General features: G+C 31.4%; 1 protein-coding gene across 3 annotated transcripts; it reads right to left on the bottom strand.

Annotated features, from left to right (window-relative positions):
• Nucleotides 1-278: 278 nt before the first annotated feature.
• Nucleotides 279-19,016, bottom strand: LOC113377875 (monocarboxylate transporter 14). Of its 3 annotated transcripts, none has more exons than XM_026618316.1 (10): nucleotides 18,733-19,016; nucleotides 14,375-14,518; nucleotides 8,863-9,107; nucleotides 6,216-6,581; nucleotides 4,405-4,695; nucleotides 3,592-3,814; nucleotides 3,289-3,467; nucleotides 2,015-2,237; nucleotides 1,712-1,943; nucleotides 279-812 (listed from the first exon to the last, which is right to left on the bottom strand). In XM_026618316.1, exons 1-10 carry the CDS (start codon nucleotides 18,968-18,970, stop codon nucleotides 605-607), a joined length of 2,349 nt encoding a protein of 782 aa, XP_026474101.1. In that variant the 5' UTR covers nucleotides 18,971-19,016; the 3' UTR covers nucleotides 279-604. The 3 variants fall into 3 exon arrangements, with proteins under 3 accessions (XP_026474101.1, XP_026474102.1, XP_026474103.1); XM_026618317.1 differs by having other exon boundaries at nucleotides 3,592-3,800; nucleotides 4,394-4,695; XM_026618318.1 differs by lacking the exon at nucleotides 4,405-4,695.
• Nucleotides 19,017-23,575: the final 4,559 nt, after the last annotated feature.

The raw sequence follows: 23,575 nt of genomic DNA on the forward strand, positions 1-23,575 counted from the left end.
ATTACAATATTTATAAAAATATATAAAGAATAGATAATTCTACTTCTAGCAATAGAACTTGACTCAATATATCAAATTTACATAAATGCAAAAGCTATATTTTATGTAGGATCACTATTTATTTCTAACTAGAATCTAGTTTTATTATATTACTAACATCTTATATATCAATTTGTTCTTCAAATACTTTAATTGATTTTGTAAAAAAATATTTGTGAATCCACCCACAATAATCTTTGCAGTGTACTAGTAAAAATAAATAAAACTAATCTATGCTCAATATCAAAATCTATACATTATATAATAAAACTATTAAAATACATGTACATAATTACAATATATTAACAATCTAAGGTAAAATATTCTTAATAATAATATAAAACAAAAATACAAACCAAAGCCATCCTATCCGGGTGGAAGACAGAATACATCATGTATATTATTTGAAGACCATCAGACTTTGATTTTCTAGATCATATTTACTACACACTGCAAATATTACATCTTCAATATATCATATCACACATCAATATTCTATTTTTCAGTTCCCACTGAATTATTACACCAATTCAATCTCTTATGAACTATTGACGAATTTTATATATTACAAAACAGACTCAATTTGTTTAATTTCTCGTGGGGATGAATTGTTTCTTGGTAAGGTTTCTTCTGGTTGCCCCATAGGACTGGGACATGTTTCTACAATTCGTGGGACCATTGTTATTGGATCATCCTCATCTTCCTCCTCTTCATCTTCATCTATTGGTGTCAGCACTTCAGGATACATTGGTTGATCTTGTGGTTTCACGCATCTGAAGGAAATTGTTTTAATACAATGCTTGCTTTTGAGATAGTATTTATTAACTTCCCGTAGGGCAAGTAATAGTAATCGCAAAAAAATCGAAAATATTTTTTTTTATATATCTTAACGTTCCAGAGGTAAAGGAAAGTTCCAGAACTTTTTGGCATACCTTACTTAGAAAAAAATGAATGTGTGTGTGTGTGTGTGCGGATACAAATTTTCGTCGACGATTTCGGGAACACGGTTCAACCGATTTCAATTATTCAAAAAACAATCGATTCCTATTATAATAGGAGTCCGATTTTAATAATTCAAAAAACATTTTACTTGTATTGACAAGATGAAAAAAAATTAAATTGTATTATTTAAAGATAAATTTTTGGGAAGGCAGGTCTAGCGGTTTCAGAAATCCAGTAAAAAAAGTAAAAAAAAAGCCAATTTGAAGATAAAAAATGATCATTAGACACACGCACATCAAATTATCAAATATTTTATGGAGATTTGAATAAGTAATGTGTATCAATTTTGTTTATATTTCTATGGGTTTCGTAATATCTTTTGCCCGTTAGACGGCGACGCGGCGCTTACGCGCTTCGATATTGCGTCTTTATGCAGCTAAAGCAGTGCGATTGATTTGAAAAAAAGTTCAAAATTTCCAAAAGATTTCAAAAAAAAAAAAAAAATATCCAAGTTTTTTTCCAAAAAAGTCTTTTTTTTTCAAATATTTAAAATTTCTCAAAAATCTAATTTTTGAGCAATTTGCCTTAAGGCACGATGCCATACACAACTAGTTCATTCTACAATTGTTAGTTTAATGCTAGAATCTTACAAAACTCTGACTAAAAATTAGTAATGAGAAATCCTCCTTATATATGAGTGTATTAAAGTCTAATACGAATCATTTATTACCTTTTCATAGCAGGAGCCATAAAACTTGTTATAGTTGAGATCGCAAAAAATGCGCCTGCCATGTAAAACGGAATCGAATATGAATTTGTTGCATCATATACAGCACCAGCCAAAGGAGATCCAATTATGGCAGCTGCACCTCTAAACAATATTAGCAAACCAAAAGCATTTGTTAATTTATCAAGGCCCAATAGATCTACCAGTATAATAGACGTCAATGATATGTAGCCAGCTAAAAAGAAATATAAAATTAATATCCAACGGTATTAAGATTTTTAGGTAATTAAAATGAATCATACGTACAAATTGCAACGCCGAAGAATACGGACATAATTATATACGCGGTATAAGTATGGCACAATGGAGTAGCTGCAACTGCTAAAGTAGAAATTACAAGGCATATATTGTTGAGCAGTAACGAGTTAACCCATGGAAAATCAGCAACATATCCACAGGCAACACGACCCACAGTATTAGTAATACCAATTATAGACAACAAAAAGGATGCAGAGTTCTGTTCAATTCCCTGTAAAGAACAACAAAAAATGTGAATGAAGCAATATAAAAATCAGGACGTATCTATTTGAATCATATTTTTAGATATTTATATAAATTATAATGTATTTATATATTAACCCTTTCGCTATAAGCGTCGTCTATAGACGACATCCGCACGATGCTTTGTGTGTACGGGTGTCGCCTTTAGACGACTTCACGTTGATCTTCACTTCAAGATTTGTCACTCTAATCATAAGTTAAATTATTGAGCATTTTAATTTAGTAATTTTTAGATCCAAGAAGTATATTTTTAACTTCTCGAAGAAGAAGTTTATGTTTTCATAAAAAAAATCTTATTCGCTAATTTTATATTTTCTCGACGTTTCAAGCTATTCTGAATCGAATGAGACCAAATTTCGAAAAGTATGCGTGTATGTGAACAGATTTTTTGCCGTAAATCGACGTTTTCTCAAAACCGGCTGTACCGATTTCAAAAATTTAAAAGCCATTCGATGTATCTCGATGAGGACTATCGTTTTTCAATTTTGTGCGATAATCGGCCGAGCCGTTTCTTTATAAACAGTAGAAAAGTGAAAATTTTTTCGTCCAGGTTTTAGCCCGCAATTCTGAATCGATTTTGAAAATTCAAAAACCGTTCGAAAGATATTGGTTGGAAATCGTGCTTGTTAGTTTTTGGTAGAGATCGTAGAGTTTTCTTGTAATAAAGTGTTAATTGTGAAAATTTGCTTTCAGAAAATACTCCGAGTTAACGCGTTCGTTCGTTAACTCATAAATTAATTATTTTTTTATTGATTAAGTCGATTATTTACACATATCGGGAAGTTCATGTAACTTGCCTCAAGGCAAAATGCCAGTACTAACTAGTTTTGTTTATAAATACATCTTAAAATATAAAAATATGTTTTGCGCCTGGTTCGTTCAATAGCGCTACTGGGTGCCTTGCTGTTCCGTATAGCAATGTCTTCTGCAGAAAACACTGCCGTAGCGAAAGGATTGAATACAGTTTGTTTTTGCCAGAGTATCAATAACTTAGTACAAAAATCTATAAAAATATTTACATCAAGAACGGCTGCGTCAACGAGGTAAACGAAAGGTACATAGAGTCCAGCCATTCCAAAAACATTAGAAATTCCAATTAGCATAAATACAGGGTCTTTCAAAAGGGAGAAATCCATCATTGTCGCCAAGGCGCTCTTGAAAGATTCCGGAATAACCAAACATGGACATAGATCGTACTCTGTAATAAATATGTACACATAAATAATGTATATTGTTTGGTATGTTATCAACTATATTTTAAATTAAATTGTAGTAAAATAAATAGTGCTCTAATTTTTAAGAAAATTAATTTTACTACATACGTTCAGCCTTCTCGATGTCTCGTCCATCTCTCATATCCCTAGCGTATCTCGGCAAAGACACCACCGAATTACGATAGTTCGTCAAAGACTTCTGCGACTGGTACTCTGGAAGATTTACCACAGAACCTGAGTAGAATATATCCTTTCGAGACATCGGGCGCACGATTTGTGGTCGTTCTCTTGCCAATGATGTTTTTGAGGTAAACATACTAGCAGTTTCATCCTGAATTCGTTATAAAAATATAAATATGCTATATTGATATCGAGATATAATATCTCATATATTGGTCAGAAATAAATGATCTAACACGTTGTTTAACTTATATTGACAAGTTTGGTTCCCATTGAATTCGAAACCACATATAGCAAACAAATGTAAGAAATCACATATTACGACACCAAAATAGAACAAAGACAATAAAATTATACGACCATAGTAGGAAACGCGGCATAATATGATACATGTAACAAATAAGTTGACCAATATTGAACCCGATCAGGTTTTATGTGGAAAAGCGAGCGACTTTAAGAAGACTAACATTATATGATAAAATCAAGAACATTTCTGTAGACTCATCTTCATTATGCTTTTAATAAAAACATAATGAAGATTTTGCATTAAAACTTTTTTGCAAATGCCATCTGACATTTATATTCAAAATGTGCATTTGTTAGGGTCCAGTGCACATAAAAACGTTGCAATGTGAAACCAACATATTCAAACATAACATAAGATTTTTTTAAAGAAAGTTTTCTATTGCAGCATATACAACGCATTTATGTGTATTGGTCCTAAAAATACGTGATACTTGCATAATCATCGCTGTTGTTATTTCGGCTCCCCATCATCATAGAAGATGTGGACAATCTCAGATTCATGCTCTTCCTGACATCGCCATTGCTGTTGACATTCCCTCTCGAATTAGACCTGATCGCAGCCAGAGACGGCTTGAAGCGCTCGCCCTGAGAAATCTTTCTTATCCTGTCGAAAGTAGGCACCGATCCATTCTTGGGCAAGCCTTGGTGATGGGTTGTGAAAGCGGGCTGGGATGCATTCCTCGGCATTGCTCCGGCCCTCGTGGTCGGGAACTCTTGATCGCCGGCCTGGGTGGTAAACACTTCACACGTCACTCAATTATATCACCAGACGTGTACTGCAGCAGAGACAAGCAAATGATCTGCGTTACGGATAGATGAGCATGATGCGAATGACGGAGCGAACCATTTTCGGTTGATGGAGCGCACTCAGGAATTTTCGGACCTAAAGAGTATCGAGACAAAATCGAGTGGTCAAATAAAATGTGGCAGTTTTTGTTCCTTAAAAAACAGAGCTGGTTGAGATCTCTTGACCTGCTGGATAACGTTCTTAGTGCAAAGGTATATTAGATTCACATTAATTGATTGATAAGGACTATCTATAAACGCCAATTTTATATGTCAAAGCTGGAATAGAGTATCTTTATATCTTCGAAATTATTTGTTCTCAATGCTCGACACTAAATTACCGGTAAAATTCCTGAATGCGCGTTAAGCCATCCCCGGTTCAAGTGACCCGTTAGATGAACTTGATTGCATGTTGGTGAATCTGATCAAATTGCAATAGATTCACATATATAACCACGTATAAATGATTCAAATTCATGCTATTTCAATGAAATTTAGAAAGTATATGGTGATTAAATTGCGATTAACATTTACAATGAAGAACGCCTTGATGTTAAGGGGCACAACTAGTGTGAAATTTTCAAAAAATCCAATTTTCAATTTTTCCATATTTCGATAGGTTATACCATTAAAAATAACATACCAAAATTTTAAATCGATATCTTAAATAGTTTTTGATTCACAGCCATTTAAGGAGTATATATATAGTATATAGTATACCGATCATTTTATCTTTAAACGCGTTTTTCTCGAAACAGCATTTTCCGAATTTGCTGCAGCGATTACTCAAAAACTAATGATCCGATCACTATCAATTTTTTTTTACATGTTCTATATATAGTTCTCCGTAAAATGAACTATCAATTTTTTGATTGAATCAAAAATCGAATTTTGGCAGTCCAAAAACGACCAAAATTTTGGGTAAAATACGACTTTTTTTTAAAAAAACGTTGCATTTTGTCAATTTTTGATTATCTAGTTTAACGCGCAATATTATTTAGTTTAACGAGATTTTTTTTTTTAATTTCATCCACGTAGAAGGCCGGATTCACTGCAGCAGTGAAGGGCCTTTTTTTGTCGCGCCCTTGGAGATCGACGATAACTTAAAAAATATTTAATTTTCTTCTTCAAAAATTTTACTCTGTATTCTTAAAACATGTATCAATATATTCCCAAAATGAAATAATTGATAAAGTAGTTTTTTTAATATAAATTCCTAAAAATCGCCTTTTTTTATGCGGTTACACTAGTTGTGCCCCTTAAGGTATCTTATCCGAGCCAAATCATTATACAACGTGCATCATAAATGAATTCTTTACATTATGGCAATTTATATTTCAAATGACATCTAACATCTTTGATTGAAGCAAATACATAAATTTGGCTTGAAAGATAACCGTGTCCGTTTAAAAATAAATAAAACACAAAATTAATACATGCACCAATAAATCAAAACGGACCTTAGATTCCGTTCTTGCAGGTCTTGTTGAATTCTTAACAGCATCAGTATCTTCTCCCTCGCCACTACCATTGCTCGAGTTTCCAGATGATCCACTTTGTTCTTGCACTTTAGCTTCAGAAATCGTTGGCAACGTGGCCACCGTGTGCAACGTGTTATTCATTGGTGTCCCGGGCATGCCTACCAGTTCGTCCAAATGAAAACTAGAATGAACTCCAGGATCAATGTTGATCGGCATTTTCATGCGTTTTTCCATGCTTCCATCGGGTAGTTGTACCATGAAATAAGAACCGCCAATCGAACCTCGTTCCATTTGGAAACGCTTTTCTTCGGCCATGCGTTGCAACAGCGGCTTCACATTGGATTGCTGGAAAAAATCGATAAAACATCAAATATACTCATTCGTCGATTTAGGAAATAGTAATAAAAAATATTGCTAGTATGGGTGTGAGGTTTAAATATAACTTAAGAGTATCAGACTTAACTTATTAAAGAAGACAGAATTGGTAAACTGATATAGAACGGATGATCTACAGCCTTCAACATTTTATTCACAACAATTAGAAAATAAATAAAAAAAATATCACAAAGCTTTTCGCATAGAGTAATTTTAAAACTCATTATCAAATTCAAATAAGTGGTGCTTTATTTGTTCAAGACAATGCGAAAAGCCGATATATTTAGTTCGACAGCAAATTGAAAGCTTTCAGACGTGAAATCGGTGAAGTGATCTTGAAACTTAACAGGCTAATGAACTTGGAATGATATGATTTAATGGATCAATTGAATCAAAGGGAAATTGTTCGCTGATGCTCATGGAACTTAAATATACAAGTATTGACATAGAGTCGAATGTAATCGAAATATTAATATACCGACCACGTTACAGATTTTCAGGACGAGTTCGAGAGAAATTTGATATTAATAACAGAGCACTATTGACACACATTTTTTTATTTTGGTTATACACAGAATAATAAGTCAAAAATAATATCATGTTAATGTAAAAACAAAAACTAACCCTTTCCATTCGGATGCCGTCGGCGGCATTATACAAATAAATGTTGCAATTCGCGAGTGGAAAGGGTTAATAATACAATTTCTTGTAAGCCTAATTTTTTATACATATGATTCGAATAGAGATCAGAACTTATAGGTCCTATAAGCTATTGTTAGGATTTGAAATAACTAACTAAGTGGAATTTATAGATGGCAACCCATATAGATTTTCATTAGAATTTCTGTAATAAGGATGAATTTTTATTAAGGCAGGTAACATATTGCTCTCTATATTTCCAAGTAAAAATTGATGTCGCTAATGCTTGGGATCAGGCTGACCAAATTGGATGCCGAATCTGGGAGACCTGGTGGTTTACGAGATGATGGAAATCAGGGTTATTATTCCACATAATGTGGCAAATTTATTAATAGCAAATGAATATTTTGAAGTAAAACTTCTTTAGGCGCGACTAGAGAGTACATCTGTGAAAATGTAGCGGAAGTTGCGTTACGCCGGAACTGTTCGTCATTCGTTCTCGGTGAAATCATTTCTATACGGGTCGATTGTGATTAGTCGTCGTGTCGAGTGAATAGAGATCTTTCGTTGTACATCAACGAAGAGATCAGAATGTCATTAGATTTTAAGGTTACATCGTAGTACAAATCTTAATTTAATAAAAATTGCCTGAATTAGAAGAATATTTTACCCTGTCCCCCGTAAATAATTATAATGAAAATAATAAAACAAATGAAACATTACTAGTTTATTGAAATAATTTCTATATTATTCGTAGTTTCTATAAATCTTTGAAGTTATTAAAATGGAAAATATTTTTGTATGCAAGACAGATATTACAGCTGCTCAAAGCATGAGATTATATCGCCAGCGAAAAAAAAAAAATACAAGTAGTCAATGAATGTATGTTAATTTTAATAACATGAAGTTCTTCAAACACAATTATATGATGAGTGAAATTGTGAAAACAATAGGAGTTGTTTAACATAATCCACTCTGTGAACGAATATTATATAATTTATTAATTAGCAATTACTTCATTTCTCTATTAAAGGCTCATTTCTAAATGCTAATTACAATGACAAACCGATCATGTCATATTTGAAGTATGACTTTAATTACATTATTGTTTTCGAATATTATAAATATTTTTATTGCTATTATTAATATATAATTTATAATTTATTATTATATAAATATGTTATATGATGTATTTATTTTTTACTTAAATACCATCTCGTACAATAGCAAAAGAGTTGTACTTCAATCGCGTGTGTACACTCTTTTTTTTGCTAACAAGGGGACAAGAAATATTTTTATGTTATTTGTAAAATAGAAATTGAGTGATACTATTGTGAAAAATGTTTTGAATAATAACATTGTGTAGCAATTCTTTAAATCAAAGTTTGTCATCACCAAATTTTAAAAACATTTTTTAAAATACAATTACACTATGCTAATTATAAGCATAGAAATTATATTTAAGCAGCTTATAAATTGTTATATTTGGTTCATTACCAATTTTTGGGACAACCTGATAGAACAAGAATCAATGTAGCTGTACCACTGGCAGTAGTACATACCAGTAGAAACTTACGTTTATGATAACCTAGACAATTTATTATTTTATTACCTTAGGATAAACCAGTGGCCTCATCATAGCTCCGAATACTGCGCAATTGAGGATGAGTCCAGCCAATATGAGATTGGCACCTCTCCAGTCGAAGTGTTCCAGCAACAACGTGGCCAAAGGTGCGAAAGTGAAGGTACCGAAACCGGAACCGCATACCGCAATACCTGTCGCTAAAGAACGTTTCGTCTCGAAGTAATAACCGACGCAAACGACAGCTGGTAAGTAAATCAGACCGAATCCAATGCCTGGAAAAGATAAAAATAATGAATAAATTGGAATCTTAATATTAACTTATTTAGGTATTATAAAAATACTAGATGACCCGGTTGTTTTGCTAAGTAAGGTATATTCTAAACAATTTCTAGAGAATCAAAAATATGAATACTTTGAGTGTATAAGGATGTGTTGTTTGAATGCTATATACAATGAGGTACTATGAAAACAATAATCCCCATTAGTTTGTCTATATTTTGTCAATACAATCAAACTGGAAGTTTTATACACTTTCTATAGAAAACATGGTATAATCCAATCCAAGTCTTTTTTGGTCTTTCGACTTATTGATTACGTTTTAAGTTTTTCAGATTCTTTTTGGATTCTGGATTTTGTGTATAATTGTAAATAATACTACTGAACTTATACAAAATTTTCAAATTTATGCGAGGAGAGATAGAAAATTAATTAAGTATTCTTCTTTGACCTGCTTTTTGAAAAGTTTCAAGTAACATTTAATGAAATAACTTTTATTATGGATTTTCAAAGATTACCATTTATCTCCCGATAGCAGGATCATGAGAATCAAGGTTATAGCTGGTCATACATCTTGTTCCCTCTACTTTCAAATATTGTTGGCGGTGGACCTTTTTAACCCCGGACCTTCATATATTACTATCTATTCTTCGATAAATTCTGGGAAATTATAACTGGGAAAATGTTATTCGACGAAATGTCCCTTTGATCGATACCAAATTTAGGTTCTGAATTTAAATAACATAAATAAAAAATAATATAACCCAGGAAATGTTTTATAAATACCAATGAGTATATAATTATACAGATCCGAGCACCGTGTTTAAGAAAAATATGCAAAAAGTGCATTTTCATATTAATATTTAAAAAAAGTTGATATTTTGAGTCTCTAGTAATACTTGCAATCAGTTTAATAACGTTTTTGCGTATAAATATAAATACGAACAAAACTACTTACTACAATTTAATCATAATTAAATAATATTCATGTAAAACATCCTATTGAACGTAATTGAACATCATCTGTCAAAAACGTTTGACATTTCACGTATTAGCCACCGTCCATTGTTTTATTTAAATTACGCTTCTACAACAATTTTCAAATTAAAAATGTAAAGTTTCTACGCGATTTCGAAATATTATCTCACCTTTCCGACCTTCTCTGGATTGGCACGAATTTTTCAAGACTAAGACTGGCCAAATCGGTTTAGCCGTTTTCGAGTTTTACCGGATCATTTGATCGAGAGCTCCATTTTTATATATAAGATGAAGAACGCCCATATCATGTTTTTTTCTCAATTGCATATTTAGGTGTAAAATTGTATAAAAGTAGATGTTTTTAAGCTTTATTTGTTAGAAATTTTGTTCAGCGTAGTAAAATTTGAAATGTGCGATGATGCATATAGGCACTGCACAATTTTCACAATAGTAAATATTATAGTAAAAGAGGACATTTTTTCTTTCTGGTAAACAAGTCACATATTCTTGATAAGTAGGTACCAATTATACATATTATTGCATTTCGAAAAAAAAACGAACTCGTGAGTCGCATGGCATCGTGCCTTAAGGCAAATTGCTAGAACTTCCCGTACCAAAAATTATTATTTTTTTAAAAGATTAACATTTTTGAAAAAAATTACTCTGAAAAATTAGATTTTTGAGAAACTATAAATTTTTGACAAAAATTTGCTCTTTTTTTTAAAATTAATGATTTTTTGAAGAAAAGTGTATTTTGAAATATTTTGAACTTTTTTTCAAAGCAATCGTACTGCTTTAACTGCATAGAGACAAAATATCGATGCGCGTAAGCGCCGCGCCGCCGTCTAACGGATAAGCATTGATACGGAACCCATAGGAATGTAAACAAAATTTATACTTATTATTAAAATCTCTATACAAATAAAAATCTGATAATTTGATGTGCATATATCTAATGATCATTTTTGACCGCCAGATGGCATTTTTTTTACTTTTTTTTACTAGATCTCCGAAACCGCTAGACCTGCCTTTATGAAAATTTTAGTTCTTCATCTTGTTAATACAAGTAAAATGTTTTTTGAATTATTCAAATCAGACGCTCCGTTCTCTTAAAAACTGAGTTACCGTTTTTGGAACTTTTTGCCCCATATCTTTGGAACGGCTAGACCTGCCTTTGCCAAAAACTAATCAGCACGTCTCCTTATCAATACGAATCGAATGTTTTTTGAATTATTCAAATCGCTTCATCCGTGTTCCCGAAATCGTCGACGCAAATTTGTATCCGAACACACGCACACACATACACACACATACATCCATTTTTTTAAGGTATACCAAAATATTCAGAAACCTCTGAAACGTAAAGTAAAAGTGAAGGTAAAGATATATAAAAATTTTCATTTTCGATTTTTTTGCGATTACTATAACTTACCCTACGGGAAGTTAAAAAATTAGCATCGTCTGTTATCATTCTCAATGAAGGTAAAATATAAAATTTGGTTAATAAAATTTTGAGCACAATTAAAATTCATAAAAAAAATTCGCTACGTATTTGTCATTTTAGCCTATTTTTTAAGTATTTTAACTGACGCAGCAAAAGTTTGTTTCCACCAGAAAAACTGATTTGCTAATTCCATGATTTTTCAACGATTCAAGTGATTCTGAATCGTTTAATATCAAAATTGGATAAAGTGTATATATGAGCCAAAATTTGTTATTCCGTTGATAATTCAAATATTTAAAAATTTTTGCTTTGATTATTTTAATATGCGACGATTAGCCGAGCTGTTTCTTTATAATTAGCACAAAAGTACAAAATTCTTCGAATTCATTTCCGTAAAAAAGCTGAACCGATTTTGAAAATTTGAAAACTGTTAAAAAAATGCCAGTTAGGATCAGTGCTGATTAATTTATTATATATATTGGCTGGGCCATTTCTTTATATTGTAGATGAATTTCAAAATTCTTATTGATTATGTCGATTGTTTACATCTAACGCAAAGTTCATGCAACTTTCCCGAAACAATATACCACTTATATGTATTTCTATTTAGGGTATCACAAACATTGAAAATAGTTCAACATAAACTCTACACCTAAAATAATTGTGAAACTTACTATGTTGCACCATATTATTACTACATGTCAAAAAATAACAGGCAAAACATGTAATACACGATGTTGTATCGTGACTTGCTGAATTACAGAAGAATTCCGAAGTTCTCAAGATGATAGTAGAAGTGTATTATGGTAAATTTTTAATGATATTAAAATAATTTAAATTTTGCTATAATTTTAAATAGAGAGAAATAATTATTTCTCCATTCAATTTTAATTGGATGAAAATGTTATTGAAATCATGATCAAAAATAATGTGGAAAATTTCACGTTAGCGATACCTGTCTTCAGAATAAAGTCAATCAATCAAAATTCATTCAAGTCATATAGATAATTGTAATTTCTTCGAAATTAATTCGTTTGTTATAAAATATCAAATATCGATGTAGGAAATGTTGACAAATGGTACAAAATTAATTTAAAAAATACACCAATTTTTTATACAATTAGGCACTTCTTCAACTTACAATTAGATAGAGACTGAACTTTACATAGATAACAACGGATCTTTACAAAGCCATTTCTTATTGATCTTTACAAATCAGAGCTCTAATCTTATAAAACCTTTCCGGAATCTTCAAAAATATAAAAAGGTTTCAAGATAGAACGTGCTCAAATTTTAAACCTCAAAAAGACAAACTCAGTTTAGGTGTATTTCAATTTCAATGCAATGACAAAAAAATACGAAATATCATGTGGGCGAGGCAGGGTATAGTAAGATATCACGTGCATTTATTTCTTCTCTGAATTAAAAAAAAATCCAAACATTTTTTATGGCAATTTTAAATATCACCACGTATCACCAAGAGGAATGGGGGTCCAAAAATCCTTAAGGGGGTCTTCCTATGTGATGGGTTGAAAAAATCGATTTTTTTTCATAAATTGCTTCCTTAACATGTCTAGAATACGGTAGTAAAGCGATTTTAGAAAATTCGAAGCCGTTTTAAAGATACAGCAGGTAAAAGAAAGAGCGGTTCGGAGCGCTGAGTTGGCAGTTAGAGCCCGGGCCTAATGTGTACCGTATTGTGTATTGTATACCCGGCCTCCCTTTTATTCATATATCCGTTTATACAAAGTTTGTTTAGGAGCAGAGACACAAAATAATAACGAATCTTTGAATTCTTTGATTTGGACTTTCGCTCCTAAACATCTTCATTCTGGTCCCAAAATTGTTGAAATTGCTAGCTACTTAGCAGTTATTATCTTTAATGAAGGTTTTCAAGGTAATTTAAAAGTTATGTCGATTATGGGATGCCCTGTTGGTCGTGAAGCCCAAGCGTATGTTGAAAAACAGGATGAAAAGCGAATCTTACGTTCTGAGCGGCGCGTAAGTGATGTCGTTAAACAAGCCAGGATTGACTCAAGAGCTGAACAATCTGCTTCAAAAGAGTTTCACGAGGAAGAGGAAGGAATACTCTATGGACCAGGCATCGCCGATTGAGAGTAAGTTGATATTTTAATAGTTTTTAAGGGACTTGAAACTTTAAACGCGTTTTTCTCAAAACTGTGTTTTTCAAACTTTCCTCCATTGTATCTCAGAAACGGCTGGACCGAATTACTTGAAATTTACAGGGCACACTCAATATATTTAAACGCATGGAATGAACTATTTCAAAACTTCGATTTTTTTTTATAGCAAAAAACAAAAAAAAAACGCCTAATTTGCAACTTTTATTTCAAATGTCTATCAAAAATCCAATTTTTTTTATATTCATTTGATTATAGGTCATTCCGTGCTTTTAAGCCTACAAATTAAAACGCCGTTTATTTTTTTTTTCAGATAAGCCGATCAGCCGGAATCGTGGAGGAAGTGGGAGCTCTTTTTTTCGAGGCGGGGGTGTTCAGAGCGCTGTAACTCTAGTTTGACTGAATATTTTTAGCTGAAATTTTATATTTATACTGTCCAAATATGTGTTAGTAAATGATAAAAAACTTAAAGCTCTAAATATTTACTGGTCGTAGAAAAAAAGTCCTAAAATATCCCTAAAAAACAGGCCGTCACATAGGAAGACCCCCTTAAAAAATCGATCACGTGATTAATGGACGCACTTAGGCAATTAGGTGGTGATCCGATTTTAAATAGAATCAAATAGGATATTTGTATTTGTTTGCTTGTGTAGACATTGTTTTTCCATTTCTATTCGGTTTAAGTTCGTTTCCTACTCACCTCCCATGACGCCGTACGTGATCATTAGCGTGGTAACTGATCCGCTGAAAGTACTGAGCACGAAGGCAGAACTTGCAATCAAACTTCCCGCTATGCAAACTGCCCTACAGCCGTACTTATTCGTCAGCGCCGACACCACAGGCCCTGAAATAAGAGACAAAGAAAATTTTAGAAATTTACCATCAGGAACATTCACATTATCATTGAAATATGGCAAAAATTATTGTCATTCTGTTAACAGAACTTAAGGAGTCCTTGAAGCTATTGTGATGACTGCTCAATGATGTAGCTTTATAGATGGCAACCCAACGGTTGTCCTATCTTTATTGATGAGTTTATTAAAAATTTAAATAGTGGTGACTCGGCTGCAGCAATGCCGAGGAAGTGCCATTTTCACTTGGAAACATATTGCTACCTATATTATTGAAGTAAAAACCGATGTCACTACTGCATAACATCAGGATGCCCGAGACGAGTATCCAACCTGAAACTTTTTATGATTATAGCTTTAACTGCTAAGTAACGAAAAAACAACATATATTTTTTTAAGTATATAATTTCAAGTAAAAATTTAGTATCATGTTACTTGATGTCAAGCTAGCAATTAGTGGATGCTAATCTACGTTCTTATCACGGGGCCACGGCTGGTTCATCCTAACCAGTTTGTTTCATCCTAACTTAAGGAGTCTTATGATGACTGTTCAATGACGTAGCTTCATAGATGGCAACACAACGGTTGTCTTATTTTTATTGATAAGTTTATTAAAAATTCAAATAGTGGTGACTCGGCTGCAGCAATGCCGAGGAAGTGCCATTTTCATTTAGAAACATACTGCTATCAAGTGAAAACCAATGACACTACTGCATGACATCAGGATGCCCGAGACGAGTATCCAACCTGATTTTATGCCTATAGCTTTAATTGCTAAGTCACAAAAAAGCCAAAAAAAGCAAAATATATTTTTTTACATATATAATTTCGGGTAAAAATTTAATATCATGCTGCTTGATATCAAGCTGGCAACTAATGCTGGAATAAAATTAGCTCTAACTCAGTGCTGCTTCAATAAAAAATTTATCAGAATTATAAAAATTATAATAATAAATTCATCACATGTCGAGGGGGATAGCCGATGTTCTTGATCAGAACATCATCTTTTTCAAGAACAAAAATATCTTGTATATTTTGCTTGTTTTTGGTTTATTTTGATTTATTTGAGTTTCTGACCATGATGCCCTGACACCAGTCTTCACTTGAAAATATAGATAGTAAAGTAATGTGTTTCCAAGTGAATAGTTCTAATCCGGTATTGCTGCTTCAATAAAAAATTCTTGAGTATTACGAAAGTTGTAATAATAAATTCACCACAGGATAAGGCAACCGTTTGAGTTGCCTCGTCATTAAAAAAAGTCAGCACAACAGCTCATGAAAGTCGTTTAGTTTTGGTTGCTGTTAAATTACCACAGGGCTTCTGCTGGTTCATCCTAACCAGTTTGTTTTGACAGAATAAATTTGCATCTTAAAAAAAACAATTTACGAAATGCTATTTCATCTTTAAGGTTACTTTAGAAATTTTTCTATAGTGACTTTTTATTGACTGCAGCGATGACGAGGAAGGGCTAGTTTCACTTGGAAAAATATTATAAGCAAAAACTGATGTCACTACTGCATGACTGAATCTGAAACTTTTTAGGCCTATAGCTTTAATTGATAAGTCACAAAAAAGCCCCTGAACAAATATTACATATGTAAAAATTAATCAGATGGAAGATGGAAAAATTAATCAGATGGACTTGTCCACATGGGAGATGGAAACTTGCTTTACCTTCTTTCTGATTGTCAGAGAGAGGCTCTCAAATTCTAACAACGAAAACAAAATTCTACTAAAAAACCTTCCAGTTCTAAAAAGGAAAGGAAAGCAGTTCTAATAGGAAAATTTTCAATTCAAATATATGAATTCAATGCTGGATCTGAAAAATTCCAATTCTAACAATGAAATTTTCGGTTAGCCAGCCTAGCCCCTAGACCATAAGGAATATACTGATAATTTCGCTGTTGGTAATGAAAATATCTACATAAAAATAATAAAAAACACTGCCAAACGAAGCTATATATACAAAATCAAAACTATATTTGATACGTATTGTATAGTAGTAGTATATTATTAGTATACGTTGTTAGAAAATTATGGAATTCTAAAAACATACGTATTTTCAAATAATAAAATTTATTGTATGTATTTTTTTAATTTTGAAAACTTCGATACCTATGATCAAAACAAGCCAATAAGGAAAATTATTTACTTAACTAATATTTTCATTACAATGTTTACATGCTACCAAAATATTTTGTATTTTGGTGACTTAATATAATTACCTAAAACAAATACAACTTTTTAAATTTTCCGGCAATAATTATATTCAAATCTTATAATTTTCAATGTGAATTTTACTGATGTTCTGAGTATTCTTATTTATTGGTACAACAATTTGGTGATAAAAATATTTGCATATTATTAACCCTATCTACTCGCGAATTGCGAGGCGGAGCGGCGGCATTCGAGTGGAAAGGGTTAATATGTTTTTTGATAAAAAATTGCAGTTTTTGAACCGAATTTTGCATATTCAAAAAAATACTAGTACTTTTTGAACAACTCAAATTGGTTCTTTCCAATACATATATAATAGTGAATTTTACACAGGCAAGTACGTAAATGTATAAGACATAGATACAGAAGTAAATGCGTCCATACTTTTTAAGGTATGCTTTTAAGATTATCGACCGAGCAGAAGCTCTTCAAACGCAAAAATACCTAAAATTATTGTTTTAGATTTTAATAACTCAATATGGGCAAATACGGGCTCATTATACTATGTAGACATAAATGTTGGAGCCATAGTTTTGCTGGTTTTCCCAATGTGATTGACCCCACATGCCGCATTCAAATCAATAATGCAAACATATTATGACTAATGCGTGCCAACACTTTGATAGTATCCCACAAATCACTTTTAATTAATTTTCTTTAGAATGCCAATTTTCTTTAATATTGGACAGAAATGTGAGGAACAATTCAATAATATTGTTACAAGTCTTGTGTTCTTGAAAGCGGATAAAATTTCTGATTTGAAATGGAAACAGGTACGGATTCTTGATAGATGAAATAAAATTGATTTGTCTAAGAAAATAAGAACAAGTATAATATATCACTTAATCCATTCAATGTTATTGAAGTGATAAAGACACACCATATAAAAATTAGTTTCTTTACAATAATCAAAGCTGCTTTAATCCTTTCGCAACGGGAATGTTTTCTGCAGAAATGACCCTGCTGTACGAGACGCCGCCCAAGTATTTATTACACAAAATATTTTAAAATTTTCCAATCATTATAAAAATATAGTTAAAAACTAGAAAATAACACTTCTGAAAAACTAAAAACCACAATAAAAAATTACAATTTTCAATTATTTCGATACACTGTATGTCGGCTATAGGCGTACGCATAGGTTGTCAAGAAAAATGGTTAAATGGTTAAATTTATATCTCCTATTCTAATTCATTTTACAAGGAGTAGGATATTTCAAATATAATCATGTTACATACATAATTGTGACATTTCACAGAATCACATGACTCGGCTTAAAGAGCACATACTTCTCAGGTAAAAAAATGGCTAAATAACCTTAAAATTAATGATAGGTAGATCTGGAAAAAATCTTAAAATTTTTGGGCCGGTTCTGCCACACAACAGACCAATGGTATGGCAAGGCCATGTTACGCTCCAACTTCCATATATTACGCTACTGAATCATATTGTCAAAATGTCATGTATTTGCTGTGTATTCAGGCGTTTTACACATAAACTGGAATATCACTTGTTTGTTATGAAGCTGGGTCAGAAAGATCTTGTTATCTAAGATTGTTTTTTGATATTTGTGCGGTTTCTAGGTTACGTTTTCTATCTGACATTCAGAAAAGCGCCTGACTGCACAGCTACCACATGGCTTTTGTCAATAATTAGTATAGAAAGTTCTTCATAACATAGCCTTGCAATAACATTGGTCTGTTGTGCGGCAGAATCGGTCTATTAATGTTACTTTTACTCACTTTTTTATTATATAGTAATTTTTACACCTGTCCTGAAACACAAGGACAACAAGTAAAACTGTAGAAAAAAATGACTTTAAAATACAAAATCTTCTGACCACTATCAGAGATTTTGAAAATTGGCATGATTTAATGTAATATGAATTTCTTGTTTAATCTTGCCCTGGTGACATAGTTCTTTGGCAAGTGAGTTTAGATGATCCTCGAAGATCATCCAAATGATTTGCAACTATTATGTTAAACTCACCAGCACTCAGGTACATTCCAGACAGAAGACTGCCAACCCATGCAACCTTTCCTTTGCCTTCTCCGAAATACAGAACGAATTCGCCAAGAAAAACGCCGAATGTGTAAGCGATGCCATCTACGATCATGTTGCACATAAATGAGGCGAAAACGACAACCCAACCGTAACCTCCGTCAGGCGGAGGCGGCACGTCGTGGTACTCGCAGTACGACATCGATTCCTCTTCGGCGCATTGCATCGCCTCCGCGGTCAGCCGAGCCGCTTCTTCGCATGCTACTTCGCTATCCGTCTGGAAAAAGAGAATATATTCGTTAATAATTTGGTTTGATAGAAAAATTTATTTTAAAAAACTGAAAGTTTAGAAAACTAACTTAGAAATAACAATACACCTTACAAAACATTTAAATAACCTATACTTGAAAATTATATTCAGGTATCATAAACTAAATACAAGAGCTCAAGAGCAAAAAAACTACAAACAAAAAAAAGCTTTTGGTATGAATATTGATACATTTCCATTTATCTCCTGATATCCTGATATCGACAAAGAATTATGGTGATGGTTGGTTACACATCTTTTGCCTTCTACTTTGAAATAGTATCATCAAAATATCTATACTTTGCTTGTTTTGGAGATTTGGTGATAGTGGGACTTTTTACACATGGATCTTTAAGACCTGCTCTACCTTATTTATCATACAAATCATACATGAAACTTCCATTAATTAACTAAACTCCTAAACTTGGATCAAAGACTATATTCTGTTCCCATAATCTATGGATGGTAATTTGTATTTTTTTAAACTAAGAGTTGGTAATTAAGTCATAAGCAAAGTAAAATCGTTTACCTCCTGATATCGATTTCCAAAAATTAAGATGATGGTTGGTTACCCATCTTTTGCCTTCTACTTTAAAATAGTATCATAAAAAATATCTATACTTTGCTTATTTTGGAGATTTGGTGATGGTGGGACTTTTTACACATTGATCTTTAAGACCTGCTCTACCTTATTTAACATACAAATCATACTTGAAATTTCCATTAATTGACTAAACTCCTAAACTTAGATCACAGACTATTCTGTTCTCATAATCTATGGATGATGATTGGTAATTAAAAAAAAAATCTTGTAATTAAGTCATAAGCAAAGTCAAATCGTTTATCTCCTGATATCGACTTCCAAAGATTAAGGTGATGATTGGTTACACATCTTTTGCATTCTACTTTAAAGTAGTATCATTAAAAATATCTGTACTTTGCTTTTTTGAGATATTGATGATGGGACTTTAAACAGATCTTTAAGGCCTGCACTACCTTATTTATCACAAAAATCATACTTTAAACTTCCATTAACTGAACTCCTGAAATGAGATATGTTCCCATAATCTATGGATAATAATTGGTATTTCAACGATCCTGCACTAGAATGTCAATACAAATGAAATACTTACAATTTTTATGTTTAGCGATTTTTTTTAATATTATTTTGTTCTAGCAAATATCAATTGTTATATACAGATTAATAGATAATTTTATTAGCTTTTTAATGATATAATAACATTTGTATGCATTCAAACAAATTTTTAATAAAATAACACAAAACTAAAAAAGTGTCACCAACGTTCTTATTAACTGCACCAGAATGTCAATACAGATGAAATTTATACAATTTTTATGTTTAGAGATATTTTTAAATATTATTTTGTTCTAATAAATATCAATTGTTATATACAGATTTATAGATAATTTTATTAGCTTTCTAATGATATAATAAAATTTGTATGCATTCGAACAAATTTTTCCTAAAATAACACAAAACTAAAAAAAGTGCCACCAACGTATTGAGTTGACTAATCAGCACGTCTACCCATCAATAGGAATCGAATATCTTTTGAATCAATCAAATCGGTTAATCCGTGCTCCCGAAATCGTCTTTTCTAAAGTGGAAAAATTGTATCCACACTGTATCTATTTACTCAAAAGTAAGCCAAAATGTTCAGAAGGCTTTGAACCGTAAAGATATGCAATAATTTTAATTTTCTATTTTTTTGCGATTACTATAACTTACCCTACGGGAAGTTAATAATTTGGCATTTTTAATATAAAAATTCGAACTATTATATTATTTTATAAATAAAAATAATCGATGTGGCTCCAAGTGCGCAAAGCTCACGCTCAAAAAATTTAATTAATGGGAAAGGTATAATAGGTTCTCATCATATGATGGTTTATAAAACAGAATTTACAACCGCAATTCGTGCCGGATTATAAATGTATGCTAAACAATAAAAAAATTCCATAACAAAATTGAACATTTATAAGTCGATATATTTATATTATCAAAAAAAGTGTTTCTGGACCACGTGAGAACATTTTTGGAGATGCCAAGATTTGAATTACTGTTATGCGAATTAAATATAAATGAAATATGCTAGCAGGCGTTTGTATATACATCATGGAGTATTTTATAATCATAACATAAATTTCGTTGTTATTTCATAGGCGTGTAATAGTAAGCGTAGATAAATAATGGAGCAAAATGTTGTACACAGCCGGAAATTATCAAGAAGTAACATAGTATGCACATACATGTAATGCTATATTTTGTCGGTTTAATATTTCACTTATGATAATTCTGCATTTTATAATTGTTATTGTTTTATTATTCGCCCGACCGTCCATCTATATCCTGACAACGAGTTTCCAAAACATTTCCTTACAAAAGTACAGATGAAAATTTAAATAATTTGCTAAAATCCACTCGAGAAAATTGCTAGTATCACGTAACATAAATTAGTTCAAAGTTGATTTTAACCTCAGGTGCGGTCAGTTATAGAAATCGCAAAAAAAAATTGAAAATGATAATATTTGTATATATTTACGTTTCAAGCATTCTGAACATTTTGGCATACATCACAACGTATGTGTATGTGTATGATAAATATGTGTACGTTTATGTATGTGTGTGTGCGCGCGTATGTACGTGCGGATACAATTTTTAACTTCCCATAGGGCAAGTTATAGTAATCGCAAAAAAATCGAAATCGAAAATTTTTATATATCTTTACGTTTCAGAGGTTTCTGAATATTTTGGCATACCTCAGAAAAAATGGATGTATGTGTGTGTGTGTGTGCGTGTATGTATGTGCGGATACAACTTTTCGTTCAACATTTCGAGAGCACGGATCAACCGATTTGAATGATTTAAAAAACATTTGATTCTTTTTCGAAGACGCAAATTTTTGGCAAAAGGCAGGTCCATCCGTTTCAAAGATACGGGGCAAAAAGTGCCAAAAAGTCAAATCAGTTTGTGAGAAACCGAAGCGTCTGATATGAATGATTCAAAAAACATTTTACTTGTATTAACAAAATGAATAACTGATTAAATTTTTAGGAAGGCAGGTGGAGCGGTTTCGGAGATCCAATAACAATGTTTAACAAAATTCCATTTGGTGGTCAAATATGGTCATTACACATATGCACATCAAATTATCATATATTTATTGAGATTTTATTAACAAGTATAAATTTTGTTTACATTTCTATGGGTTCCGTACCAAGATTTATAATGTTTAACCGGAAGACTGAAGACTTTAAAAGATGTTCAAAAAAAATTTGAAATATTTTCAAAATTTTCAGAAAATGTTAAACAAAATCTAAAATTTTCAGAAATTTTCAAAATTATCAAAAAAAAAAAAATTAAAATATATGAAAACTGAAAATATTTATAAATATATAAGACATTTAAATTTATAAATATATGAAAAATTTATTTTTCAAAATTTTCGAAGAATTTAAAAAAGAAATTTTTAAAAAATATAATAAAGCTTTTTTTAGCAATTTGCCTTAAAGCACGATGCCGTGCACCACTAGTTTTATTCAACGTTTCGGGAATAAAAAATGTCGCACTTTTGAGTAAATTAATGACTAATCTTTTTCCAATTCAAACGCTCAATACTCATCAAAATTCACTAAAAACAATATGTTGGAAAATTCATCGGAAAACTGCGTGTTCTTTTAGAATACAATTAAATTTTTTTTTTTACCCGAATTTAATTTCGAGTTAGTATCTGCGCCTAATAAAATTTATATCATATATCATAAAATGAATTTTCATGTGTTGATAGTATTTAAGCACGAGATAACGTGCAACTAAATTATTAGGTGCAATTAACTCTTAATGGTGATAGTTTTTTTTAATTTAATAAAAAGGTTTTTATTAAAATATCACTAAAATTATTTTTATATATCTAGCAATATTATTGATATTGCATATGATATCAAGCGATTGCAAAATAATATTTTAATAGTATAGCAAATATACTGAGTCTCAGGCGCATTATTGCAGCCTCTATTGAAGAATGCATTCGACATTCAAAATATAAATACATTAGCATAGATATTGAAAAAATATGTATTTTTCAAAGAAATTTATCATTCACACCTGTATTATGAAGTAAAGATTGAACAGAAATTTAAAAAATATTAATTTTATGTACAAAATGACTTCACGTTTTCCACTCATAGTACTGACAATCAAATTAGTGAAGCACAATCAATACATAAAACAAATTGCGGACATCTCAATTGTGAAAATATCTTTGATATATAAAAAATCCACTATATTAACAATTCTTATCTCATATCTGTAATACTTAATCTGAATTCTTATGTTTAAATCTTCAAACCATTCATAATCATATAATCAATCATTATTTTCAATGATTTTTGTTTTGCATCTTCCATAAATCCTACTCTATCTATTTTCAAGGCTTTTTAAAAATCATTTTATATATATATATATATATATATATATATAATTCTTGTATCACGTTGTTAGTC

The sequence above is a fragment of the Ctenocephalides felis genome, unplaced genomic scaffold, assembly GCF_003426905.1.
Source record: "Ctenocephalides felis isolate EL2017-DRISC unplaced genomic scaffold, ASM342690v1 CF-g0.4_SCAFFOLD_01886, whole genome shotgun sequence".
NCBI lineage: Eukaryota > Metazoa > Arthropoda > Insecta > Siphonaptera > Pulicidae > Ctenocephalides > Ctenocephalides felis.